The sequence below is a fragment of the Pyrgilauda ruficollis genome, unplaced genomic scaffold (assembly GCF_017590135.1).
Source record: "Pyrgilauda ruficollis isolate IOZ18807 unplaced genomic scaffold, ASM1759013v1 scaffold65, whole genome shotgun sequence".
Classification (NCBI taxonomy): Eukaryota; Metazoa; Chordata; class Aves; order Passeriformes; family Passeridae; genus Pyrgilauda; species Pyrgilauda ruficollis.
In genome coordinates this window covers 3,494,737-3,522,563 of record NW_024528266.1, presented here as the reverse complement: position 1 = coordinate 3,522,563, position 27,827 = coordinate 3,494,737, and the positions used below count along the sequence as shown (strand labels likewise).

The following is a 27,827-nucleotide window of genomic DNA, read 5'->3' as shown; positions in this document are numbered from 1 at the left end:
GTTTGGGTCACCTGTCCGGGCAGTGTCTCCTCCCAGCCTCCCACGCATCCCCAATTTCCTCACCAGTGTGGCCATATGAAACACAGAAAAGGTCTTGGCTCTGTAAACCATGCTTAGCAATAATAAAAACATCCCTACATTATCAGCCCTATGTTCAGCACAAATCCAAAACCCAGTCCCAAACCAGCCACAGTGAAGAAAACTAACTCTGCAACAGCCCAAACCAGCAGAGAGCTTCCACTAGGCCAAGTGCCAAGTCCTGCCCTCAGTAACATCAACCCCAGGCAGCACCACAGGAAAAGCTGCCTGGAGGAAAAGGACCTGGGGTGCAGGTTGACAGCAGCTGAACATGAGCCAGCATGTGCTTAGGCGGCCAAGAAGGCCAGTGGCATCCTGGCCTGGATCAGAAATAGAGTAGCCAGCATGACTAGGGAAGAGAAGAATCTCTTGTTGAATTAATTACAGTCATACAGGTAAACATGAGAGAGTGCTATACTTAGTAATTACTAGTCAGGTTATATGCAGCATTTTATCTTTTTACTTGTTTATGAAGGAAAAATCTTGATTTCAGGATGCTGGGCATAAATTAAAAATAGATGGGGCTTGAGGTCCCCAGGAAAGACATGCAGTGCTGACTTCCACCCAATCCCTTGCACCAACGTGTAGTGCCAGGAGAGGGCAAGTGTGTGGGCATGTGAGCAGTGATGGGGGCTATGCTTGTGGGTATTGACAGAACCAACAGGTCAGGCACTCACAAAACAGGCAGGGTGTTGCATGTGATAAGAAACATTCTGTTGCAGCACTTCTGACTTACTGATTTTTGTTCTGCCATCAGCATGACTGGCACATTGTCCTTGGACACAGTGAAGTGAAAGCCATTCCAACAGATTAATGAGTAGCCAGACTGTAACACTAAGAATTCAGGAGCACATACAGCCACAGCCACAGTCACATACACAGTCAGTGTATGTTTCTTAAGCAGCTTGCATAATCCCATGTTTTAATAGATGAGCTGGGCTCTTACAAATGTCACCAAAGTTCATCAGCAATGCCTTCATGTTCGCACTGTGCTGTGAATTCAAGAGCCACTCTCTCCGTTTCTCTTTGAAACTACAGTGCCCCTGAGAGTAGTGGGTTGGGAGATCAGCTTCCAGGGAGGTGGAAAAAGGGAAACAGCTTCCAGCCAGGGCTGTTGCTTTTGTCCCATGATGTTAAGGGCAACCACAGGTGAGCTGCAAAAAAGGGAAGGGAGGAGCATGACAAAGGAGTCAGGAAGACGGAAGCACTGAAAGAGTGAGGTTTCATCAGATGAGTGATTCACTCTCATTCACTCTCATTCTAGCACTTTTTCTGATTAAGGGGTGGGACTCTGAGCTGGGAGGCTTGGCTAAAAGATCAGAGCAGTCCACTTGTGGGAGCACTTCACACAACCAGGTTGCAGTGTGCTGGAGAGGACTTGTGGTACCAGAAACCCAGCTGCTCTGGGGGTGACTGAGTTCTTGGTGCAAGAAACCAGCGGTGGCAAGATTCGAAACACCCGTCAACATGAGCACGGCAGGCAAAGTAAGCAACAGTTTGTATTAGGAAAATTTCTTTGCTGCAACTGAGTAATGCATTTTTAAAGGTGAATTATTTGCAGGGACACTGTAAGTCCTGGTGGTATAGCACAGATTAGAGTTTATGATGAAGCTGGTACAGAAGAGCTGCCTTTATTTGCAGGCTACTGTAGTTTCCTAGGAAATGGTTGTTAACTCTTCAAGGCAATAGTTTATTTGAGGCAACATAAGGTACCAGCACCGCAATAAGTATAACATCCTGTCTGAGTTAGCAAACTTTTCAATCTCTGATTGCATAGTTTAAAATATGATAGAATGTACTGAGTGTTTAGACCAATGTAATGATCTATCAGTTTCTATTCTGAGATCCTACTATTTAAACTATTTTTAAACTATTTTTAGCTTATTTATAATTCTATCAGCTTGTTTTCTAAAAAGAAGATATAGCTAATATTGTGTTAAATTTCAGGGTGAATTGTGCTGGCATTAGGACAGTCATTAAATTTGAATATGCATATAACAAGTCTCAAACTTTAGTTAATGAAGACCAGAAGTAAATTTCACATTCAATGCAATACTGAGCTGGGATTGAAGTTACACCTTTGCTAGAAATTAGATGACAAGAGAGATGGAGGTTGATACCAATACATGTTCCTTCTTGCACTGCTGGCAAGATGCTAACAGGCACCCAGGGACCTGCAAGAGGGATTAAGGGACAAGCAACTAGAAATGGAAAACAATTGAAAGCATGCACCTTGCTAGAATGTGCCTTAAGATAGTACCAAGATCATTTGCTGTTACTGCCAGCTGTCTTCACTATTCTAAAACCAAAAGAGAAAGGAAAAAAAATGCTCTTTTAGTTACTGCAAGTGCAAAATTAGTTGTAGTCCACTCTAGGTAGATTCACCAAGTTCAGTCCTCTACTCAGCATTAGATGGAGCACAGTAAATGCAGTGTTGTGATATAGCTTAACTGCTTTGATTTCACCATGTTTATCTTGGAATAACACGGGAGTTACAGGGCAATTTATGTAACCAAGCAGCATAATCCTTGTGTCCTGCAAAAGGGTGTGTTTCTACACCTGCCCTCCCCCACTGCAGTAACTCACACGGCTGGTAGAACGCACGAGCAGAGAAACAACTCTTAAGACAGTGCTTTTTTAGCAGATGAAGTGGGTGATAGTGTGCTGTTGCCGCCTCTGTGGGATCTTGTGGCAATCTGTAAAAGCTCACAGGGATTAAGCAGTCAGAAAATTACATAGTTAAGTAAGGTCTCATTATAGGAGAGATTTGTTTGTTCTTGGCAATGCACACTTCTTGGCCACCTTTGTTATTAGAAACACTACATGTGCTTTGCATGAGCAAGTCATGGAATCATCACTGTGTTACATGGGATACAATATAAATAAATATACTGCCTTTTTTTAAAGCAAGTTGGTGCCCTTAGAAATGTGATCTTTGACCACACTTGTGATTTTTTCACTAATCACACTTGCATCTAAACATTACATTGCAATTTAGTGCAAATATCTCTTGATGCACTTTTTTTTCAAACATTGTGCCCATCCCACTTCTGTGTCTAGCTGCTGGAAGTCTGCTGTTTTATTTCATATGTTTAGTATTTCCTAGTAATTATTTTCTTTGTTACCAGTTTTCAGTTTGTGGATAATCAGACATTATTTCTACTTCTACTTCAAAAGCTTTGATACTAAAAATTTCTTTGTTTTCTGTTTTTCCCTGTGACTTTGGCAGCATGCTGGTGTTAAGTTGTCCTGGTCACACAGGATAAATATGCATGTGCTAAACTTCTTGCATCCTGGATTTGATTCCCCTCCATTTCCTTCTCAAGATAATGCCATCTGAACACTTGCAGTCAGTAGACTTAACAGAAGGACTGAGGACTTTATAGCTTGTCACCCAAGAAAATCATATTTCAGGGACTGGGGTTATTTAAACACCCAGGATGAGATCTTTAAACACCTCCAAGGAGGATCAGCAATTATGGGGACAGAGAGGTCCCACTGCTTTTGAATACACTAGGATTGCAGGGAGGAAACCTGTTAGAGAGCCTGGGATGAGGTGTGAACAATGATCTTCTCTTTTCTGAGGGGATTTTTTTCGCCCAGTGGCAGATGGTCAAAGGAGCCCTAAGGCCTGCCATTACCAGGAACAAGCCTGAAGAGTTCATGGACAAACTTCAGTCTAAGAGATGAGAGAAAAACTGTCTTGGATAGTTGGGTAGTAAATCCATCTGAGTTATATATGCCTTCTGAGAAGGGGGGTACCTTAGCATGGATAATACTGCACTTAAAGGGACTGCTCAAGATTACCTCTGTGTAGTGCTACATCTATTTGCACAGGTGTCCTTTCAGCCTCACCTCATGGCTGAACTTGGGCTCTATTAGAAGGTTTATAAATCTGTACTAGGCTCGGAATCCCATTTTTAGCAATTTGTCAGTTCCCAACACAGTTCTAGGCAATGCAGACTTCATCACAGCCTGATAAGTGACATCATTTAGTGTGCCATCTTCAAGAAGATACAGACAAGTACTCCAACACAGCAAAAGAAATTGACCACGGGAATTAGCAAAGGGCAATGAGAATGGGTAGGGTATCCCATTACCTAGGACACTATTACACATGCAGCTGAAAACTTGATAAAAGCGACAGAATGATGAGCAAAGTCAGACATGATCTTGGTGGGGGGAAAACCAGGCTTACGCTGACCTTTGGTGTTGACTTTTTTGTTGTTTGGTTTTCTTCCCTGTAGTTTCCCTCTTGTCTCCACAAATATGAACAGGAGTTTCACATGAAGAAAGGGAAGAATCTGTGTGGTGACTTGAAAATGCAAGTGCCATTCCCATTTTCTTTGCTCTGTTTGCAGGTTATTAAATGCAAGGCAGCAGTGCTGTGGGAAGCCAATAAACCATTCAGTATTGAGGAAGTGGAAGTTGCCCCACCAAAAGAACATGAAGTTCGCATAAAGGTACTGAAAATAAAATTTGAAACAACTCCTATGACTTGCATTCTATCTTGCTTTTAATCAGAATTAGTTATATAAATTTTTAAGACCCAAGCAGAAAACATTCTACTAGAAAGTAGTTACTAATCAGTGAGCTCCTATGTAACATGTTTAAAATTCTTTAAACTTCCTTTTAAAAGGTTCTTTTAAAAAAACTTTTTCAGGGTTGTGTTTTTGGGTCACTAACATCTGTTTTTCTAATAGGCTGAAAAAAATTACAATACAAGGCAAAAATGAGAAGTCCCTGTAGTGTGGAGCAAGAACATGTCTTTTACTTTGTTTGAATCTTTGCTAGGAAATAGCTCATTAGGCCTGGGAGCTTCCTTTTTTACCTGGGTATTGGCCTCAGTTGAACTCAGCAGCTGCCTTAATTTTTGAATAGCTTCAAGTGTTACACACATGAGGAAAACCCTCTGTTGGGGTTGACAAATCCATTTGTCAGAATAAAAGTTGTAAACACATACCTGAATATTTCAAAAGAAACAATGCTGTTCTAGCTGGGAGAAAAGGCAAAATAAACCACTATTTAGCTTAATTTTTTTAATGTAATATATACAAATATTTTAAATATATACAGATCACAATAATGTAATTATTGTGTAATTATATGTAATAGAAAATAATTCTTTAATACATAATTTATATAAAATATCTATTATATATTGTCATATAATCTAAATGTAATAAATACAAAAAATACACAATATTTCTATGTTTATAATCTATGATGGTTAATTTGTATTTACATAATTTTATAATATTTATATAATATTTCACACTTCCTTTTTAAGTATTTGTATCTTAATATTAGGAATAATTTCATTTACCCTGTTCTCCCTATATAATTGTATTGCTAGAACATTGGTTCTACAGAAAAACTATCAGACTCCCTATAGAGCTCAGTACTGCATAGCAAACATTCACAAAGGAGCTTTGCCCTGTAGATTAAAGACTGAGAGACACCATGAAAATCTTAAATCAGACAACTAAATTTGTTTTACCTGTAGATTTATTCTGTGCAGATTGGATTTGGAGAGAAGCAAGTGGCTTCTCCAAATGTAGAATATAATTTCACTTCCACTTTCACTTCCATATGACGTGACACAGTTAAATGCAGAAATATTCTTGTCTTCCCTGTGAATCAGATCGTGGCCACTGGGATCTGCCGCTCTGATGACCATGTGGTAACTGGTGCAATGGTTATGCCTTTTCCAATAATTCTTGGGCATGAAGCAGCTGGTGTTGTGGAGAGTGTTGGGCAGGGAGTGACTGCAGTCAAGCCAGGTATGAAACAGCACTGAAAACAAATCCTGTGCTGAGTTTCCAGACTCCTCAAGTCAAAGATTATTTCTTTCATGAGTATTTTTACTGCACAGGAAAATATTCCAATTTCAGTTTTTTCAAGGATACCTCAAAGGATATAAACCTGTTGTTTACACCCTTCTGTGTCCCCAGTATACTTTCAGATTTTCTATTCAATTTCTTTTGGTTTTGGCAAAAAACATCTGCAGCTTGCTTCCCACCTACATAGTGTTTTTCCTGTTGTGGGACTAAGAACGTAGAGTCTTTGCTGTTGCTCATATGAAATCAGGCATTAGCTGCAGGTTCTCTGAACACAGTTTATACAGCTCACCTTTCTCAAGGATAAGGCAAAGCAAAGCACTAGATGACAAACAAGTCAAAGCACCTTTTAATTCTCTTAACAGATAAATAATCCATTGACTTCAGTTGACCAGAACTTAGGTCTTACTTCACTTTAAAAGCATCAGGGCACAACTGAGATGCCCACCCTGCTGCAGGCTTTGCATGTGGGCAGCACCAGTGCAGGTGAAGCAGCAGTGCTCCCTGAGGGCTGGATTGCTCTGAGGACACTCATCTGGACCAGCTGCTCCTCTCCCTATGTTCTCTTTGAGCCACAGTGCACAGATAGTCAGTGAAAGATGACAATTTTCAGCCAAGTGTTGCAAGATGAGATGGGATTCCTCCACACTTTCATAGGACCAAAAAAATTCTAACAAGGGGTAAATTCTTAAGAGAAAACATGCAGTGAAAAAAAACTACACAGAATCACTCAATTTCCAGGCAGTTTGTTATGATACCTGAGTAACCCACTTTTAACACCTCTGTACTTCCAGTGTCTTTGTCCATACTGACAAGTATGAAGTCTGTCCAAAGCAGGTTTGTATGTATAAAAAAAATTATTAGAGGTATCTGCTTTACCTCCAAACAAGTATGTATATTGCAAATTTCAGTGACAGCTCTAGCTGCTTTTTCTGTTATGTCTGGGTTCAAAGATCTCTCTGTTGTCTAATTCTAGCTGCCCTGTGTTTCCAGGTGAGCTGAAATAGCAGGCCTGAACACATACATGCACAAAATCACATTTCTCAGATGTTGCTTAATTTACATCTCCAAGTTCTGAAAAAGGGCTTCCACTTGTGCAACATTTCTTTAGCAACATGATTACTAAGACCATAACACAGTTCTAAGTTAACTCAGAATCGAGGCAGTGGGGGCATTTAATGTTCGGTAGGTATTTTTCATTTTTTGGTGGAAATCAAAAATTTCCCTTCACTTTCAATGTGTCAAGGATTAGCCACAGTCAGTTTTAAAACTGACAAATCATAAACTGATAGGTATTAGGAAATACCAGTTTAGAGATTATCAGGCATTTACCATATATCCTTGCTGTGGAAATTGCATAGGAGTAAAAAATTGCACTGGGGAGCTATGTGCTTCTTTGTTAATCACATAATTGTGCTAGAGAATTACATGAGAGAATGCTGGCTTAGACTGTGTGTGCCACTGCTTCTCAGACAAGTATTTTACCTACCTTTACTCAATGCAACAGTAATAGGACTGCTATATAGTAAAGATGCTCAAAAGGACTGGCAACTTAATGTTTAATTCCCCCTTCTTTGTATGCACAGTTTACAGCCCCGTTATCTTGGCACTCCAATCTACAGTCCTAGTGGATGTCAACTTTTATCTCCATTTCTTTACTGAAAGAAGGTGTATTACCACCTTATTTTTACACAGGAATATTCAGCAATAAACTGCTGAATAAGTACTTCAGAAGTGTCAGTAGGTAACATGGTTTTATGACATAGGTCTGACTCAATTCTGTGGGAAGACACCAGAAATTTTGCATATCAAAATTAGTTGTCATAACTTTGCCCTAATTATGTCTTTTATATAAAACACAAAGAGATGGTTCATCTTAAAAATGCAGCAGAAGGAAATAAAACCATGGCTGCATTCCTAGTGCATATTTGCCTGGGGATTAAATACACTTGCTTCATGTTTTTACCTGCATGCGTCTTGTTTGCCTTTTTCAATCCTCTGTCATTACTGCTTTATTTCTAGGAGACAAGGTTATTCCACTCTTTGTTCCACAGTGTGGGGAGTGCAAGAACTGCTTAAACACCAAGGGTAACTTGTGCAGTAAAACTGAGTGAGTTTTCCTGGATTACTTACAACCCCAATTTGATTTGACTTTATCCAAAACTGATTACAAACAACAAATTTCACTTGCCATTATTTCTGGTCATCTTTCAAACAGCCTTGGTGCAAGTCCTGGATTAATGTCTGATGGCACCACCAGATTCACCTGTAAAGGAAAAGCAATTTACCATTTTCTTGGTACAAGTACCTTCAGTGAATACACAGTACTGCATGAATCTGCTGTGACCAAAATTGATTCTGCTGCTCCTCTGGAAAAAGTCTGTCTAATTGGCTGTGGATTTTCAACTGGTTACGGGGCTGCTCTGCAGACTGCCAAGGTAAATATTGTGATGAGTGTTTCTGATATTTTATGCTGTCTGTTCAAGATTGTGTAGCCTTCAAGTGGGTTGTCAGCATGGCAGCCAGGAGGTACAGACTCTGTTCAGTTCAGTGTTGAAAGAAGATACTAGTTCTTTGCCTACTTCAGATTCTCTCTCTAGGGTACTCAGAAGTCTTCAATTCAAAATCCAGTAAAATTACTTATTACCATCTATATTGTTTTCCCTCATAGCTTTACCACCCCTAGAAAAATGTTACAATAGAGTTCATTTTTTTATTGTAACTGAAGTCTAGGAATAGATAGAAGCAACACATATAGGCAACACTCACAACTGTAACAATATATGAATGTGAGTTTTAGAGCTAGCAGTGTCAGGAGTTGAGTGACACTACAGAACTTAACACCACATAAATATAAAGCAATAAATATAAAGCATCATAATATAAAACATCATAAAAAAAGGTGAGTCTAAACATGAAGCTGAGACATATAATGAAAAGCTGGTCTCAGAAATGTATTTTAGGGAGAATTTCTCCTAGTCACATGTAGCATTATAACAGCATTATACAGCTGGCTACTGCACTAGCAGGTATCCATGTGCAAATTCCTTCTCAGAAGGTAATCTCTAAATTGCAAGAAGTGGCTTAAGTGAAATCCTGTTGATAATGAGGAAATGCATGGTACTTTCCCTAGCCCGTAACCATATGCCATATTTACATGGTTGTTATTATAGGTGGAACCAGGCTCCTCCTGTGCTGTCTTCGGCCTCGGAGGAGTTGGCCTCTCCGTTATCATAGGCTGCAAGGCAGCTGGAGCTTCCCGCATCATTGCCGTGGACATCAACAGCGACAAGTTTGCCAAGGCCAAGGAGCTGGGAGCCACCGACTGCATCAACCCTAAAGACTTCAATAAGCCCATCCACGAAGTGTTGATGGAAATGACTGGTGGGGGTGTGGACTACTCCTTCGAGGTCATCGGCCGTACGGATACCATGGTATGCAACCAGAAGATGGGGTGAGACTCCTTAGCACTCCCTTCACCAAGCCACCAAGCACTGAGGAGGAAGAGGAGCTGGGAGCCACTGGCAGAGTACCAAGCTAACTTCAAACCTGTTAAGTCCAGCTGTCGGCCACTGAGATGCCGGGACAGAAGCATGCTCAGAAATTTAGGAAAGGGAACTTGACTGTAGTGCCCTGGCCAAACCAGGGTGGTTACATGTCACATATTTCGCAGGCTCTCCACAAGTGGCTTATCACTAATAGTTTAGATAAAATGGGTGAGAAGAGCAAAGCTAGTATATACTTAACCAGTGAGAGCAGATACAATGGTGTGAGCAGATACAATGGACAATTTTTTATGTGGTTTCAGTTACAAAAAATTAATTGCAAGCAGAGCCCTGAGAGGAGGAGATGGAGTTCAAACTTCTGTGCCCCAAGGACAAATCTTGCCTGATTCTGGGTGTCCCTCTGTTTCTAATGCAGACTGCAGCCTTGGCCTGTTGTCAGTATAACTATGGAGTCAGTGTGATTGTGGGAGTGCCCCCTGCAGCACAAAAGATTACTTTTGATCCCATGCTCCTCTTCACTGGTCGCAGCTGGAAAGGCTCTGTCTTTGGAGGTAAGGACTTGGAAAGATGTGATTTAACTGGCTTGAGAAACTTGCAAATCATCTTGACATCCTTGAAACAGGATACATCAAATTAATTGCTGTGGCTGTGTTATTGGAAGCAGTATTGATGGCTGTTTTTTGCTGATAAAGAAGTTGAAAGGGAATTAATTATGGGAACTATAATGGCAAGTGAAGGAAGAAAAAAAAAACAGAAAGGGAGGGAGGGAGGGAAGAAGAGACAGAAAGAAAGAGGAGAGACAAAAAAAGAAAACAGAGAAAAAGAGGGAGGAAAAAGAAAGAAGAAAGAAGAAAGAAGGAAAATGAGAAAAAAGGGAGAGAAGCAAAAAAGAAATGAGGGGGAGGGGAGAGAGTACATTGGATAAAAATAAAGAGGAGGAAAAAAGATAAGGAGAGAGATAAGAGGAGACAGAAGGATAGAAGATAAAGCAAAAAAAAAAGAAAAAATCATAAAGAGGGAGAGAGGACAGAGAGGAGAAAAAGAGCAAGTGCAAAAAAGGAGAGTGAGAAGAATAGAAAGAGAGGAAGAGATAGCAGGAGAGATGGACAGTCAGGACTGTAAATGACATCAGGGCATACACTCAGCTGATTTCCACCAAGGTCAGATCTCAGCTTAGCCCCTGGCCAGCTGCCAACAGTCCCTTCCCATTCTTTCTCTTTTTGGAGCTCTCTCAGCAGTCCCACACTCAGCAAGTCCTAGCTCGCTCAACACAAAGGCCACAGAAAACTTGTTTCCAGTAACAGGTTTTCTCACTCGTAACCTGTTCCTCTCATGTATTCAAAAGACACCTGAATAAAATAGCACAGACAAATCAGGCTTCTCTGGAAGGGCATTCTACTGTTTATGACAGCTTTATCTAGTGGTGCTTATAAGAAAAGAGAGACACATCCACCACCCACTCCCCAGTTTTGAGCAGACAGTCACGTTTCAACTTACCAACATGGATGTCAGCACTCTGGCTTTTGTATGAAATGTGATTAAGTTGAAACAGTGTTTGATGTGGGGGAAAGTTTGGATTCTGTAAAGACTGACATTTGTACTGGTGTTCTGCATCTGTCATATGTGGAATAGCTGCACTTTGTCCCGTGTTTTCTGCTGGCACCCCGTGTTTCCAAGGTAAAGCCATGCTGCCACATTTCATCCTATTACTGTGCTATAGAAAGTTGATTTAAAAATTTAAGCTGCCCTGGGTTTTATGTATTTTCAGAAGCATTTAATTTCATTATGCATTTTCTATGGGGTTTTTTTCAGGCTGGAAGAGTAAAGATGCAGTTCCCAAACTGGTTGCTGACTACATGAAGAAAAAGTTTGTTCTGGATCCATTAATAACCCACACACTACCTTTCACAAAGATCAATGAAGGATTTGATCTTCTAAGGACAGGAAAGAGGTAAACATAATTTCATTGTAGAGGTTCTGTATAAATAACCTAAAGGAGATGTATGGGAAGACAAAGTCTGACTTCATGGCAGAGAATGGGCAAGGCAGCCCAGTACGCCCCTTAATCCCTCCCAGTGTGTTCCCATGAGCTGCAGCTGGAGTCATAAAGCCAGCAAACCTTCAGCCTCTGAAATGCAGCGGGCCCTTGCAGAGGAACTTTCAGATTCTAGTTTGAGCAGAGACACTGGGTGGCAGAGGGAGAAAAGACTACACAATTGAGGAAGTCCCAGTACTCAGTGGAAAAAAGCACACAACCAAGGGAGCATGGGAGTGCCAAGCTGTAGAGTGCCAAGTGTTAGCTACATCATATTCCAATAAACATATAAGGATGAGGAGCAGGAACACAGAAATAGCCCACTCCCTCTTGTGAGTTAGGAACAGAGTCCCAGTCCAATTGGTCCTAAAGTCGCTGGGTACTTTACCTTGAGCATCAGAGCTTTTAAAAAAGGAAAGCACTTGGTATAAATATGCATTGCAAACGCAGAATTTAGCTCTTGTGCTTTCCTCAAATATTGTGAAAATTCAGCTCAGACTGTTTTCACAGGGTAATGAAATTGGAAATATTTTTTGACAGAGACATTTAACAAGACTCACCATGGGAATTGAAAATTGTCCTTAGCAGAAGTAGAAAATACATTTGTATATCTTAGTATGTGTTAAAGTTCTAGATGTTTATAACTTACAGTCTGGAGAATTACATTCATATTTTCTTTTCATTGTCATTTGCTAGCAGTTATTTTAGATGTTCCTCACTCTGAATATAAAAAGCAAGTAACAAAAGGATTTCAGCCCCTGAGGTTTGTTCTCAGGTTCTAACGATGCAGCACACACTTAATTTTTTGATTGTCCTTAATTTACATAGGCTATAAATGTTAGTTTTAGTTTTTAGTACAACAAACAGGAAAGTGATGAGGACAGAGATGCCCGCAGCTTTGCTAAGATACTGATAGTCAGCCTGAAGAGGGAGGCATGTTGCAGCTGATCATTTTTATGGAGTATAACCCTTCAGTGTTTCAGAGCAGAATAAGCTGTCCCAGTTACTCTGTAATTGGAAAGATGTGTCTAAGCCCCTCTCTGAGGAACTTCTCTGGCTGTAGCTGGTAATTAATTACCAGGAGCCCTGGGCTTCATCAGTGAAGGCTTCGCAGTCTTCTGTGAATTTTGTTCTCTACATCTGCAGCAAAGTTTGCACATCTGTTCTGTCATTTTGCTGCAAGCTGGGGCAGGCAGGGAGGGGGTACCTGTTTGACAGCAATAGCACAGATTATCAGAGAAAACAGCAGTGTTCTGCTGATGCCAGCCCAGGGGATTTTCTAGTCACTAACTTGTCATTTTATATTGCAGCATCCGCAGTGTCCTGACATTTTAGGATTCCCAGACGTTAAGCAGCAGATGGCTCAGCACCAGTATGAACTTCACCATCCTCCAATACAACTCACATGAAATGCAAACCAAGGCTTTTCTGAAAGACCTACCACTACCCTGGAATAAAAGAATTAAGCTCAAACCCCACATTTCAAGCACAGAATTTATAAATTAAACCATCTTTTTCCTTCTACCTCTTTCTCCTCATTCTTATTTTAAATCCTTTATATTGTGCTGTAATTTTTCTTAATAGCTAGTTTTGAATTACAAGACTTGCTCCTGTTCTAAAACAGCTGTTCTAAAAAGCTTGGATTTTAAAAAATTACTTATAATATGCAATCTTTTAATACAATAAAAAGGAAGGAAACTGTTTCTTTAGGCTTCCATAACTCTGCAAGCTTAAGAAATTTATACATGCAGTTCAGCATAGTGAAACTCTAGGTTAGAACTGTGTATCCATCCTGAATGACTGTATCATTCCAGTGCCTAATAAGAAAGGAATGGTATAGCAGAAATTAAACTTTATGGTGACTATGTGTTTGAATTAATAATTTAAGTAAATCATAGACTTAGGTACTGGAGAATGTCTCACCACTCAGTATTTTACCAGATTAACACTCCCAAATATTGTATGTAGAATTGGTATATTGTTGTTCTGTGTCGTGGTTTGTATTTGGTACTTTGGGGTGTTTTTACCTTTATGCCTCTTCCTTGCGGTTGTTTTAGTTGTTGATCAGTGTGGTTTAAGACCTTTGGCTAATTTGTACAAATGCCTCTGATGTTTGGGAAGCAGTGTGAAGAAATACGAATGTGCATCAATATTGTTTTTTGTTTCCATTATACAAAGGGGAGGCTCCTTAATTTCTTAGGTATGAATACAGAATAAATGGGAAAAACCAGGTGACTGGTAACAGTTTGCAACAACACAAACATAAAGCATCTTACTGTTTTCTGAATTTGCAATGTGGAAACAGAAACAGAGGCTATTTCTATCTTGGCAAATATGGTCAACATTGACATATCTTTAGCATGGACTAATCAGAGCTCACAGGCACTCACACGCATGGCAGCTGGGTAGAAGGGCTGCCATGTGAAGCAAGGGGACTGTGCTATGGATGGCTTACCTGTTTGTGTCAGCAGAAAGAGTCTTTGAGTGGCCCAGCTAGTTTCATGATTTGAGGACAAGAGATCACAGTTTAATGATATGGGAATCAAGAGATTACAGTTTAACCTTACACACATATAAACTAAATTTACACAACAATTGAGAGCTGAACTTCAGTCGTCAGTGTAAAAGAGCTAAGGTACAACAAACCTCACTTCTATCCTCTTCAGGATGATGCAAAGCCCATTTTTGTGGTTGTCATCTGCCAAGCATAGTAAATGCCAGCTGTTAGTATCTTTAGTATGATAGTTGCTGGAGTCCAAAACAATAAACCCATGAAATAATTTTTATTAGGGACATTTTATAAGGCAGCCATCTAGATCTTTCTTCACATGGAGAAATGAAGTGTATTCTGACTGGGAAACAACAAAAAGTTCATACTTTCCTAGAGTATTTTGCCCTGCAGACCCTCATCAACACTCAGCTGAAGATGAATTTGTTTATGTGATTGTATAGCTCGGACAGGAGGTTTCTGATGGCCCTTCCTAATGACTCTCTGGCTCTGAGGTACTCCTGGGGGATCCAGAAGCATTGGACAGCTCTGGACAGCTCTTGCACAGCTCCGTGTAAGCCTCCATTTAGGAGCTTTCCTGGCAATGAGTAGAGACCACATGCCCCATAAGAGCACCAACTGTCCACTAGCACATGATGACACCACAAAAAATCTACCAAAAACATGAAAAATCCAGTAATTTCCCAAGAAGCAAACAAAGTACCAGACAAAGCACAAATGGTGTTTCCTCAGACCTTAAACTATGGTAGAGTTTGAACATGACTTGGCTTTGGACACAGCTGAGCACTCCCATGTTTCTGCCCTCCCACCAGACCCCACCCACCCAGACACTCCCCCAGGAAATGGCACATGCTCCAGTGTGCAGCTCTATTTTCACATGCTTTTAAGATCACGCTCCCTGACAGTTCATCAAAGCCAAATGATCATTCCCACACAACATAATTCCCTCCAATGCTTCCAGGTTATCAGATGGAGACCACAGATCGCAGTAATAAAAACTGTGCTACACAGATACCTGGAAGACAACAAGCCTATGAAAATTTTTTTCTCTAACAAGATACACACATCATACTAGAAGTCATGATAGATTTATTTCTTTTTTAATGCAACAGGTTGACCAGGCTGCATACTGAAAATCTTTAAAACTTTGTTCTAAAACTCCTTATTCCTGGGAAATTATACATCATCATCATTCATGGTCTGATTGAGGCTACCAGAGGTGTGCAAGCAAATGTATGAAAAAGTACAACTTCTGGGGGAAAAACTGTTAAACATCCCTGTTTACCTAAAATACAGATAAAAATGATCCACAAGTGCCCGTATGCTCTAGAGCCAGCTGCTCTCCTCCAAGACAGGAGCATGTCTTCACCTAGAGGTTGGGTTGACCAGCCGGGCTGGAGAGCTGCATGCCAAGAAGCACATCCATGTGGCTGGGACCACTGTCACACCACAGGGCTGCCATGCTCTGTGCAAGAGCTCAGACAGATGTTGGGGCAGGACTGCATCCTTGGAGCTAGAGATAGGTTAGGGAACTTGAGAGCTGGGGGCTTGGCCGGCCAACTCTGAGTCCTGCAGCTGCAACCAACCTCCCCCCCAGCCCATGAAACAGGGCTGGGACATTCAACAGCAAGCACCAACACAAACCTCTGTGGGCAGTCCACTGAACACGTAAATGTGGGGCTGACATCTTCCCAAACACAGAAAGAGCTCCCAAACACACACAGTGCTCATCTTAGCCTGCCCCTCCAATAAGCACTAACTCATCCTGTCTCTCCTACACATCACTTTTTCCAATGCCTCAGCAGAAAACAGCTCTGGAGGAACCTGAAAAGCCCAGGGGGGGTGAACCCACAAACTTGGCTACACCGGAGTGAAGCAAACCTGTCCGTGACAGAAGTTCCCCTTACTAATGAGGTGAAAATAGCTCCAATACCACAGACAGTAAAGCTTCAACACAGACAGTGATGTGTCTTTGTCATCCACACCACGTCTTCACTGTCTTTATTTCGTTTTTGTTTTTTTATTTTTTAAACTCTTTGCAAATATTGTGGTGTGAATGGCCACCAGGTCAAATGCTCCAACCTGACAAAAAGGGGACTCCGAGGAAGCCCCAGCAATGATGCAGATCTCATGCCTCCACATCTGCCAGTAGCAATTGGAAGGAAAAAAAGGATCTTTCTGAGCCTTTCAGGCAGGGAGGGCAGGGAATGACCCAAGGTCAGAGTCACTGATAAAAGCCTCTCTGGAGGATTTCTGCTCCCATCCAGCTCCTCCCCTCAGCACTCGGCATCCAGCACCCGGCACACATTAACCAGCGCTCTCCAGAGACGGCGTCGCACCGGGACTGCTCCCGCTCCACGCCTGGGGAATTCTGCAACACGCCGGGGCAGCAGCTTCCCTCCAGCCTGCGACAGCCACAGCCACAGCTCTGCTCAGACCACATGGCCACTGCGGGACAAGTAAGGACAAGGCACTGCCCATCCTCCTTTCCGAGGTGCCCTGCTCTTGGCCAAACCCGCTGCAAAAGGCTCAGCCTGCGCACCGCTCTGCGTGCCCTCTTTGCTCCGACCTTACTCCCCCAGCTCTGCCAAAGCCCTGTGCATTTCGCCAGACTCTGCTCTCAGACAACTGCACGTGTCCATAGCTGCATTCGCTGTGCATTGCCCCTCTGTGCTGCCCAGCTGCTCAGGAGACAAAGTATGGAATTGTGCTGCTCTGAAAAACACCCTCCTGCTCAACCCCACCCTGTGCTCCTGCGCTGGCAGCAAACGCAGCTCTTCAGTGGTGTCCTGTCGCCCTGATTTTTTAAGATTTTGTAAGCCTTCTGATGTTTGCATTCTTGTAGCAAACTTTCTCACACGCTTTCTGAAAACATCTTATATTTTTGCATTCTTTTATGGAGGAGGAGAAACTTGATGGACTGTTGGTTTGTCCAGTGTCATTGGAGAGGAGGCACTTTCACCCTCCAATCCACAGTCACCTTTGGAAATCTATAAATGTTGGAGTCAGAAAGGAAACTTCCCGTTTTTTCCCCTTGAGAGCAGCAGCGTGTCTGCGTCATGTTGTTTCGTATCCTATAGTGATAGCGCCCTCTTCAGCCGCTCACCTCCTGCACTCAACCTTGGCCATGGCAATTCCCTTTTCAAACTGCAAAACCCCCTTTTTGCTGGTGCCAAACTGCTTTGAGTTGATCGGGGAAGGGTTTGAGCAATGTCACACATAAATCATGCTTTTGGCAAGGAGAGAAATTATCCAGTCTCCAGCCAGGCTGTGACTGTTTTGCAACTGCTTTTTCGATACCGTCAGCTCACTAAAACAAAAGTTCTGTCTTGCTTGCCTTAAGCTGCAGAAGCGCTCATGCTGCTGTCACATCTGCCCCAATGAACCAGCCACTTCATTTGGTATTTCACACTTCACACAGGGCCAAGTGTTTACTGAACATTGTTTGGGTTTGTGTACAGCTGAGCACTCCAATGTTTCTGCTCTCCCACGGAATCCCACCCAACCAGCAACTCTCAGAAAACAGCACAGGACAGTTGTGTAGCTCCAGAAGCGTGTGCTGCAGTGTGCAGAGACATGTGCTGTGCAGCCCTGGCTTTGCTGATTGTAGGACAACTGTCCTGGGCTGCTGTCAAAGGTGAACCTTTGCCTCCAATGTATTCCTCTCACTTGTTTCCAGGTTATCAGGTGCAGGGCTGCTGTTGCCTGGGCCCCAGGCAAACCACTCTCTGTTGAGGAGGTGGAAGTTGCACCCCCAAAGGCAGGGGAAGTCCGGATCAAGGTAAAAATATATTTCAGTAACTTTTTCTCCCTTGAGAGAGCAGCTCTTCTTGTGGCTGTAGCTTGGATATAAGCATGTGATCTGTGTCCACCCATGTGCCTTAACTGTCCAGAGAAGGATTCTCTGTGGAGAATCCTTCCACAAACTGAAATAAACAGCAGCTGGACTATTTCTAGACATCACCTCTTTCCTCTCCAAACAGATTGTGGCCACGGGCATCTGTCACACAGATGATCACATTTTGAAAGGTTCCTTGCCTAATGTGGAATTCCCAGTTATCCCTGGCCATGAAGGAGCTGGGATTGTGGAAAGCATTGGAGAAGGAGTGACCTCTGTGAAACCAGGTAACCAACACACACTCAAATGCATGCCCAGGATTCAGGCCGCAAAGCTCTGCCAAGAGCTCAGAAACTTCCCCCTGCTACTGAATCACAGGTTAAAAAACTAAGTGCAGACTCAGTGCCGTGGATTCTCATGTCCATTCTTCCACTCTTCCAATCTGTCCCCATGTAGATGAATGAGGTCTGGAGCATTCATCCTCACAGGGAAAGCAGAGGGCTCGTGGTAGGTTTCTCCCATCAGAAAGCTCAGGAGAGGTGATTCAACAGGCAATGCCCTCAGGGACTGCGGAGCTAAAGGCACCTAACAGAGATCCACTTTGTTGCAGGAGACAAAGTCATCCCCCTTACCATCCCTCAGTGTGGGGAATGCAGCTTCTGCCAGAATCCTGAATCCAACTTCTGCCAGAAGTCCCAGTAAGTTTACTTTGCCTTCCCCTACACCTACATGGGATTGACTTTATGACAAATCTGACACCCCCATCAGTGCTTCACTCAATCAAATACAAATACTTGTGTCTCCCCACAGTTTCTATGAACCACAAAACCTGCTGCCGGACAAGACCAGCCGCTTCTCTTGCAAAGGGAAGCAGATCCACCACTTCCTGTGGATCAGCACCTTTGCAGAATACACCGTGGTCCCAGAATACGCTGTTGCCAAGATAGATGCTGCAGCACCTCTGGACAAAGTCTGCTTGTTTGGCTGTGGGTTTTCCACAGGCTATGGGGCTGCCATCAACACAGCCAAGGTTGGAATGTTTAGCACCCCACAGTTGCCCTCACAACCTCATCAATCCTGTGCAAAAGAAAACTTCTCCTCCTCCTTCTCCTCCCCCTCCCCCTCTTCCTTCTCCTATTCCTGCTGGAGACTCACAGGCCCCCATCTGTGCAGGTAAAACCAGGCTCCTCCTGTGCTGTCTTCGGCCTCGGAGGAGTTGGCCTCTCTGTTGTCATGGGCTGCAAGGCAGCTGGAGCTTCCCGCATCATTGCCGTGGACATCAACAAGGACAAGTTTGCCAAGGCCAAAGAGCTGGGAGCCACCGACTGCATCAACCCTCGAGACTTCAAGAAGCCCATCCAGGAGGTGCTCACTGAGATGACCGGGCAGGGCGTCGACTACTCCTTTGAGGCCATTGGGCTCGCGGACACCATGGTAGGTGGCACTTCAGCACCTCTGCTCCCTCCCAGATCACCACAGGCTCCTCTCAGGGCAAAATTCACCTCCATGGGAAGTTCCCTGCCTGCTACGTGCATTACTGGGCATATCTTTGTGAGAGAAAATAGCATGAATCTTAAAAGATTCTCCAAGCTGCCCAGGTCTCCTCCACAAGGGGGGATGTGCGGAGAATGAGCAACTCGTCTGTGCTGGTGGCACTGCTGCTCCTGCTCTGCCCAGACAGGACATAGAAGGATGTCTCTCCCAGGAAAATGCTTGTACTAATAAAGGTTTTTAAACCAACTCACCTGACACAGTGCACTCAATCAACAGAGACTCCAGGGCCTTGGGACAATTGCTTTACCGATCAGGAACACAGGTAGTGATTTCCTTGACCTCTCTGTAATGAGGAATCATACTGGTAGGAATAGGCAGATCCATGGGGTCAATGCATCGCTCCAAGGCTGCTGTGAGCAAAAAAGAATTGGGTTTTTGGCTTTGGAGTGATCCATTCACCACCTCGTCTGCAGACACCTGACAGGATGAGCCATTCTCAGAGGGGAAAAGGAGCTCTAGCACAGGAGCAAGAAGAGCTCATTGACAGAGCTTTAAACTAATCTGGGAAGGGGAATGGGAAAATACCAGGCTGGCCAGTGACGAACAGTGGGATTGTGGGCCAAAATGTGAGGAAAGGAGCAGTAAGAGGATCCCTCCATCTGCTTCACAAGTGTTGGCTACAAAGTACCACTCGTGGAAATCTTGCTGTACCAATGAATGCAGCTTGAGGAACAACCAATGATGACCTGGAAACTTTCGCCAGGTGCCAGAGACTTGATATCCTTGGCATGAGTGGAACTGGTGAGACAAGTCCTGTGACTGGAGTGCCCTGTTGGATGGTTACAGGCTCTTCGGGATGGAAAGGCAGGGCAGAAGAGGCAGGGAGGTGGCACTGTATGGAATAGAAGGGATGGAATGTATGGAGCTGAACTGACACAGTTCAGCGCCTCTGGGTGAGAATCAAGGGGCAAACAAATAACGTGGATGTCACCATGGATCTCTACTATAGACCCATCACTGTGCTCTGTATTATTCTCTCCTAATTTTTCCTTCTTTGATTCATATTTGTCCTCTTTAGAGCCTGATCTTAGTCTGGAGGCTTTTCTCCTGCTCTAGTTTTCATCTTGGAACAACCTCAGAGAAATGCACAGACTGTAATGGGGAAGAGACATTACGTGTGCAGTTGTGTCCCATCACACACAAATGTGGGTGCTAGAGGTGCTATCCCATGGCTATCAGAAACCATAAAGTAAAATTCCTCCTTGGCAATGAAATTGCAGTGTGAAATTCTGTAGGATGTACTATCCCAGCTAGACTAACAAAGGAATTTGTTCTGAGCAGAAAAAAAAATAATAATAATAATAGAAAAATAAAATAGGCAAGGCTATGATCTTAATGTGCCCTCCCCAAGCTGAGACATTCCATCATTCTATGATAGCATGGGCTCAAAATCAGCAATTGCTGTAAGAGTCCTGTTCTCTAGTTTAACATTTTTTTTTTTCCCTCAGCCATTCTCCTGCTCCACTAGGGTGGACAGAATCAATTGCCCATTTTAATAGATCTTTATCAGAATTTTTTTCTATATCACTGCTGGGTACAATATATTAGGGTGAATCCAGCTCCCACTTTCTGTACCTCATTTCCCTCCTACTGCTATCATTTTTGTAAGAGGGCCACAATATTTCTATTCTTATGGAAATTAAGGCACCAGGGCAACCTAAAGAATAGTGAATTATCAATACTGCTAACAAATCCTGCTAGAATATGATCTAGTTTGTCCTTCACAGTAGAGTGCAATAATTGACTCTGAAACAGGTGCCTACTTACACTGTGGACAGAAATTTAATGCTGGGTCATTAATAAGGGCACTCATATCAGACTTGTAATTAAAAGACTCTGACTTGTAATTAAAAATTATAGAAGCCTGCTGCAGGCAGCAGAAAAGATAAGATTTGTACTTAGCCCTCATAAGTGCATTTCAGCATCTGTTCCACAGAGATTTCTGTCAAACATTCCACCATCTTCCCACCTCTGATACAGGCAGCAAACAACCAGAACATAAAGAGGGGGACAGAAAAGTGTCTGCCAAGATGAAGACACACACCTTGAGGTCTGTGCCTGTGTGCACTAACATCTGACCTCACAGATCAGCTGTTAAAACCTATAAAATACATGACTCTATGCAGCAAGTCAGGATAGCACATATTGTAGAACCTAGATACACAGGATCTGCCATTAAAAAGTCAATCATTAAATCCATGCCTGCTGACATGCAAGTTTGATCTTATTTTCCCTCTCTTACCTGGATAAGATGAAAACAACAACCTCTTGTCTGAAACAGACACAAAAAGCTGTACAGCAACAGGATCTCAGAATCAACTCCCTACAACAACTGCATGCATTTCAAATGTTTGTCAAAGGTATCAGCTCCCCTCGGCCCTTACACAACTGCAAGCAGGAAAGACTGAAATTTGCATTTCACAACAGTGTGGGGGAAGCAAGTTTGGGGGACTAGAGCGTCACATTGATGTTCTAAGGAAAAATAAGAGCACACATTTGAAAGATCTTTTTACAACTATTGTGGAGGTTATACACTCAACAGCAGACACTGGACACACGTCTTCAGAGCCACAAAGTGCCGGCACAAGTAGCACGTTTATGTCCTTAGGTGTGAGATGAAATCATAAGCATCTGTATGGAATGCTATCTAGGAAGCAGGTGAATGAATTCATTCTTTGTTACAGGACTTCTGAAGTTTGTTGGTTTCAACTTTAAGCACTGCCATCCCTACGGGATATCAGCCATATAGCAGTTGTCCTCTGGAATTGCTTACCAGCCCTTGTGCAAGGCAGAAAACAGAATGGGAATCAAAGCCAACTAACCTATGTCCCAGGAGTTCTGTAAGGTGGGTCTGTCTGAACAGCCTACAGAGTATTTTTGGTTTTAGCTGAGCACTTCAATCAGCCCACATTCAGGCTGAAGTGAGGATTGCAAGGCACAGGGGAGTACATGAAAATCTTGGAGAAGAACCGTATTTTTGTTCCATGACATCTGGTAGGTGACCTGCTAGGACAACAGGCATGAGGGAAAACAGGTTTAAACCAGACATTAGGAAGAAATGCTTTACAGTGACAGTGCTGAGGCACTGGAACAGGCTGAGGAAAATTTGCCAATGGCCCATCCCTGGCAGCATTTGAGGCCACTCAGATGTGACTATGAGCAATTTCCTCTAGTCAGAGCTGTTCCTGCCCATGGTGGGGGTTTGGAAAGAAATGATCTTTAAGGGCCCTTCTAAGCAAGGCCATTCTGGGATTTTGTGGAAGGACATGTGAATCAACTGTACAGCTGAATGTGCCAAGATTGAGCCTACAGAGTAATGCCCTCCTAATTCATGAATGTTACATTTTTTCTGGTATCTGGCCCATTTTTGCTAATCCAAATGCCAGGAGATGTCTTCTGATGTAAGAAATATATGTATTTATTTATATACACACACATATAAACGTTCTCAATAGCCAAAGAGCTAACTTCTCCTCATTATAGCATTCTAAATGGCTAGTGACCCAAAAAAGGGGTTTCTGTCATTAGTGGCAGTCTTCAAGGAGATTATGCCATTCCTTAGGTTTGCAAAAGTGTCCTTTCAGAAGGAAGATTCCTTTTGAACTGTGGGGGTTACATCACACTCTGGCTGCTCATCTTAGCCTGGTCCTCCAACAAGCTCTTGCTCATCCAATCCCTGCAATACAGCACCTTGTCCAATGCCTCAGCAGAAAACAGCTGTGGAGGAACCTGAAAAGCCTGGGTGGACTGAACCCACATACAAACCTGGTTACACTGGAGGGAAGCAAATGGGTACTTGGGGAATAAAATCCTCTGCTGACACGTTCTGCCCTTACTCCTCTGGTGAAAATAGCTCCAATACCACGGAGATTAAAGCTTCAGCCCAGGAGGACATGTGTTTTTGTCCACCACACCACATTTTCACAGAATTTGGTTTTATTATTTAATTAATTTTTAATCCATCTGCAAATATTGTGGTGTGAATGGCCACCAGGACAAATGCTCCAACCTGGCAAAAACGGGACTCCAAGGAAGCCCCAGCAGTGATGCAGATCTCCTCCCTACACATGTGCCAGACAACTGGAAAAAATAAACCCATCTTTCTGAGAACTCTGAGCCTTTCAGGCAGGGAGGGCAGGGAATGACCCAAGGTCAGAGTCACTGATAAAAGCCTCTCTGGAGGATTTCTGCTCCCATCCAGCTCCTCCCCTCAGCACTCGGCATCCAGCACCCGGCACACATTAACCAGCGCTCTCCAGAGACGGCGTCGCACCGGGACTGCTCCCGCTCCACGCCTGGGGGATTCTGCAACACGCCAGGGCAGCAGCTTCCCTCCAGCCTGCGACAGCCACAGCCACAGCTCTGCTCAGACCACATGGCCACTGCGGGACAAGTAAGGACAAGGCACTGCCCATCCTCCTTTCCGAGGTGCCCTGCTCTTGGCCAAACCCGCTGCAAAAGGCTCAGCCTGCGCACCGCTCTGCGTGCCCTCTTTGCTCCGACCTTACTCCCCCAGCTCTGCCAAAGCCCTGTGCATTTCGCCAGACTCTGCTCTCAGACAACTGCACGTGTCCATAGCTGCATTCGCTGTGCATTGCCCCTCTGTGCTGCCCAGCTGCTCAGGAGACAAAGTATGGAATTGTGCTGCTCTGAAAAACACCCTCCTGCTCAACCCCACCCTGTGCTCCTGCGCTCCGTCGTTTGCGTCGAGAAGTCACCACATCTCTTCAGCCGCTCACCTCCTGCACTCATCCTTGGCCATGGCAATTCCCTTTTCAAGCTGCAAGCCCCATTTTGCTGGTGCCAAGGAGCTTTGAGTTGACATGGCCAGTTTGTGCCATGTCACACACAAAGCAAACCTTGGTAAAGGAAAAAACTATCCAGGTGCCTATCAGATGGGGACAATTCTATAACCCCTCTCACTCCCCATCAGACCAGTGTGTTACAAGGCTGATGTCAAAGCTCTCCAGAAGCATTTCCACTATGTAGGATCTGCAGTCCCCATGACAGCTCAGTCTGGCCAGTAACACTTGGGGATATTATGAAAAATCCACCAAAGCCATCAGAACCCAGTAATTTTCCAAGGCTACACCTGACACTCTTTGGGTCCCAAACCACAAATGGGGTTTCCTCAGAGCCCAAACTATGCCAGTGTTTATTGGACAGCACTTGGTTTCAGGTTCAGCTGAGCATCCCAGGTTTGAACACCTCTGGTTCCGTTGATTGCAGGATGACTTCCCCCAACCATGTGCTAAAGGCCAGTGTTCCCATGCAATGTATTCCTCTTGGTTGTTTCCAGGTTATCAGGTGCAGGGCTGCTGTTGCCTGGGCCCCAGGCAAACTCTCTGTTGAGGAGGTGGAAGTTGCACCCCCAAAGGCAGGGGAAGTCCGGATCAAGGTAAAAATACATTTCAATAACTTTTTCTTCCTTCCTAGTGGGAATTGCTCTTCTTGTGGTTATACCTTCAGTAAAACTCAGGGATCTTTGTCCTCCAAGAGGCTTTAATTGTCCAAAGCTGCCTTGGCTCAAATCTGTCAGGAGCTCCTTTTTGGACTAGTTCTTGTCTAAGCTGTCACAGAGGAATTCCTGTCTCCAGCCCTTGCTCTGCTGGATAGGGCTCTGGTACCCACAGTGTGGCCTCCCTTCAATTTCCACCTCCAGCTCAGTGCAGAGGAAAGCCATATGGAACAACCAGAGTAAGCAGAAGGGGAAAGCCCAGCCTGGGCTCTGTGTGCTGCCATAGAGTGCCAGCACTGACTGAGGGGCATCATAACACCCCTGAGAAAATTGCTTCCATAAACTGAGTAAGACAGAAGCAAGGACATCTACTTGTTCCTCTCCAAATAGCTTGTGGCCACAGGCATCTGTCGCACAGATGAGCACCTTCTGCAAGGCTGCTTTCCCAACGCAGAATTCCCAGTCATTCCTGGCCATGAAGGAGCCGGAATTGTGGAAAGCGTTGGAGAAGGAGTGACCTCTATGAAACCAGGTAACTGATACACACACACAAACACATGCCAGGAATCAGCTCTCACACAAGCAGCATCCTTACAGCCACCTAACACAGGATATTGTTTTCTTCCAGGTGACAAAGTCATGCCCCTTTGCCTCCCTCAGTGTGGGGAATGCAGCTTCTGCCAGAATCCTGAATCCAACTTCTGCCAGAAGTCCCAGTAAGTTTACTTTGCCTTCCCCTACACCTACATGGGATTGACTTTATGACAAATCTGACACCCCCATCAGTGCTTCACTCAATCAAATACAAATACTTGTGTCTCCCCACAGTTTCTATGAACCACAAAACCTGCTGCCGGACAAGACCAGCCGCTTCTCTTGCAAAGGGAAGCAGATCCACCACTTCCTGTGGATCAGCACCTTTGCAGAATACACCGTGGTCCCAGAATACGCTGTTGCCAAGATAGATGCTGCAGCACCTCTGGACAAAGTCTGCTTGTTTGGCTGTGGGTTTTCCACAGGCTATGGGGCTGCCATCAACACAGCCAAGGTTGGAATGTTTAGCACCCCACAGTTGCCCTCACAACCTCATCAATCCTGTGCAAAAGAAAACTTCTCCTCCTCCTTCTCCTCCCCCTCCCCCTCTTCCTTCTCCTATTCCTGCTGGAGACTCACAGGCCCCCATCTGTGCAGGTAAAACCAGGCTCCTCCTGTGCTGTCTTCGGCCTCGGAGGAGTTGGCCTCTCTGTTGTCATGGGCTGCAAGGCAGCTGGAGCTTCCCGCATCATTGCCGTGGACATCAACAAGGACAAGTTTGCCAAGGCCAAAGAGCTGGGAGCCACCGACTGCATCAACCCTCGAGACTTCAAGAAGCCCATCCAGGAGGTGCTCACTGAGATGACCGGGCAGGGCGTCGACTACTCCTTTGAGGCCATTGGGCTCGCGGACACCATGGTAGGTGGCACTTCAGCACCTCTGCTCCCTCCCAGATCACCACAGGCTCCTCTCAGGGCAAAATTCACCTCCATGGGAAGTTCCCTGCCTGCTGCCTGCACTGCTGGATGCACAATGGCAGGCTGCTGCCTTAGGCATAAAACAGTGTACAAATCTTAAAGAGGTCCCAAGCTATCCAGGTCTCCTCAACAAGGGGGGATGTGTTTTTTCAGATTAGCAGGGAGGAGCAGGAGATTGCACCAAAAGAGCACTCTCATGACTAACCCATAAGGTCTTTCTCTCACTCTCCTGCCTGTCCCATCAGATTGCTGCCTTGGCTTCCTGCAATATGAGCACTGGTGTCTGTGTGATGGTTGGAGAACTGGATTCTGGATCAGAGATTTCCATTGATCCCATGCTTCTGCTGATTGGGCGTACATGGAAGGGGACTGTGCTTGGAGGTAGTGAACTTAAGAAGGCTGTCTAAGTATTTCAGCTTTTCTTTTCATGGTAGTTGACAATCCATAGTAAAAGAGGGTTTTCACTAAAGAGGAGCACTGCATTGCCTATACTGAACATTAGCATTAGACATGCAAACAATCGTCTACCTGTTTCATAGAGTAACCCACTCATCCTAAAGAACAGAAAACATCTCACAAGTGTGTGGCACCAGCTCTGGTCACTCAGTCCTGACCCTCACAGTAACACTACCTTACCAAAACAACCTTTCTACCATTATTCATGCAGCTGGTCTTTCCTGTTTCTAGGCTGGAAGATGAGAGAATGTATCCCCAAATTAGTTTCCAGCTATTTGGAGAAGAAATTCAATTCAGACTCGCTGATCACGCACACGCTGCCATTCGCTAAAGTGAACGAGGGATTTGAGTTGTTACGTGCAGGAAAAAGGTGAGACCCTGACCAGCAGGAGGTTCAGCAAACCTCAACACCTCCTCCTAAAATTCCAACAGGCAGAGCATGCAACACTGGCTTCCCAAAGAGCACACCTGAGCCTTTTGAGGAAGCAGGGCCTCACAGCTCAGTGCGGGCAAGATCTGCCATAGCCCAGAGGGAAGAGCCCGTGTTCAGCACAGGGAACCCTCCTGCCCATGGTTCAGCTCTGCACAGATCCTGTGACCTTATCCCGTGAGGGGTTCCCCTCAGCAGGGATTTGAAGGATGCCCCGCTGCCGCACACCTCATGCAGCTCAGTCAGGAAGAGGCTGCATGACAAAGAAGGTGGCCGGTGCCCAGGCACACCTGCCTGCCACACTGCCTGCTCCTGAGCTGCAGCAAACCCTCCCTTCCCTTCCACTTTTCAGTATCCGCACTGTCCTGCTCTTCTGAAGGACACGGCCAAGGAAGCCGAGCAGAGGGAGCAGCGCAGCAGCACGTGCTCTCCTGGCCCGGGCCCTTCTCAGCCAGCAGCTCTCCTTGGGAGGCACCAGGAGAAGAGAATGAGCAACTCGCCTGTGCTGGTGGCACTGCTGCTCCTGCTGTCCGCGGACAAAATCCAGAAGGATTTCTCTCCCAAGAAAATGCTTTTACTAATAAAGGGTTTCTGTCAAACTTGTCCCATGCA

The 27,827-nt window shown here is 44.3% G+C and overlaps 3 protein-coding genes across 3 annotated transcripts; all 3 read left to right on the top strand.

The window, feature by feature from the left end:
* The first annotated feature begins 1,433 nt into the window (after positions 1 to 1,433).
* Positions 1,434 to 13,701, top strand: LOC121362602 (alcohol dehydrogenase 1). The gene is made up of 9 exons (XM_041484237.1): positions 1,434 to 1,563; positions 4,440 to 4,541; positions 5,723 to 5,861; positions 7,941 to 8,028; positions 8,137 to 8,356; positions 9,092 to 9,352; positions 9,840 to 9,975; positions 11,237 to 11,375; positions 12,770 to 13,701. The coding sequence occupies exons 1-9, from the start codon at positions 1,546 to 1,548 to the stop codon at positions 12,792 to 12,794; spliced, it is 1,128 nt and encodes a 375-aa protein (XP_041340171.1). The 5' UTR covers positions 1,434 to 1,545; the 3' UTR covers positions 12,795 to 13,701.
* A 2,578-nt stretch (positions 13,702 to 16,279) lies between these two features.
* Positions 16,280 to 19,438, top strand: LOC121362614 (alcohol dehydrogenase 1-like). The gene is made up of 6 exons (XM_041484254.1): positions 16,280 to 16,427; positions 17,648 to 17,749; positions 17,952 to 18,093; positions 18,417 to 18,504; positions 18,617 to 18,836; positions 18,980 to 19,438. Exons 1-6 carry the CDS (start codon positions 16,410 to 16,412, stop codon positions 19,436 to 19,438), a joined length of 1,029 nt encoding a protein of 342 aa, XP_041340188.1. The 5' UTR covers positions 16,280 to 16,409.
* Positions 19,439 to 25,457: 6,019 nt separating this feature from the next.
* On the top strand, positions 25,458 to 27,711 carry LOC121362613 (alcohol dehydrogenase 1-like). Its single transcript, XM_041484253.1, has 6 exons — positions 25,458 to 25,534; positions 25,647 to 25,866; positions 26,010 to 26,270; positions 26,575 to 26,710; positions 27,017 to 27,155; positions 27,568 to 27,711. The coding sequence occupies exons 1-6, from the start codon at positions 25,458 to 25,460 to the stop codon at positions 27,590 to 27,592; spliced, it is 858 nt and encodes a 285-aa protein (XP_041340187.1). The 3' UTR covers positions 27,593 to 27,711.
* The last annotated feature ends 116 nt before the right edge of the window (positions 27,712 to 27,827 follow it).

Excerpts from the sequence above, each read along its gene's own strand:
- LOC121362602 (XM_041484237.1), top strand. Across the intron at positions 5,862-7,940 it reads AGTGACTGCAGTCAAGCCAG|GAGACAAGGTTATTCCACTC; the intron begins GTATGAAACAGC and ends CTTTATTTCTAG. Across the intron at positions 8,357-9,091 it reads CTGCTCTGCAGACTGCCAAG|GTGGAACCAGGCTCCTCCTG; the intron begins GTAAATATTGTG and ends TTGTTATTATAG.
- LOC121362614 (XM_041484254.1), top strand. Across the intron at positions 18,505-18,616 it reads AACTTCTGCCAGAAGTCCCA|TTTCTATGAACCACAAAACC; the intron begins GTAAGTTTACTT and ends GTCTCCCCACAG. Across the intron at positions 18,837-18,979 it reads CTGCCATCAACACAGCCAAG|GTAAAACCAGGCTCCTCCTG; the intron begins GTTGGAATGTTT and ends CCATCTGTGCAG.
- LOC121362613 (XM_041484253.1), top strand. The coding sequence starts at position 25,458 with ATGCCCCTTTGCCTCCCTCAGTGTGGGGAATGCAGCTTCTGCCAGAAT. Across the intron at positions 25,535-25,646 it reads AACTTCTGCCAGAAGTCCCA|TTTCTATGAACCACAAAACC; the intron begins GTAAGTTTACTT and ends GTCTCCCCACAG. Across the intron at positions 26,711-27,016 it reads GAAGGGGACTGTGCTTGGAG|GCTGGAAGATGAGAGAATGT; the intron begins GTAGTGAACTTA and ends TCCTGTTTCTAG.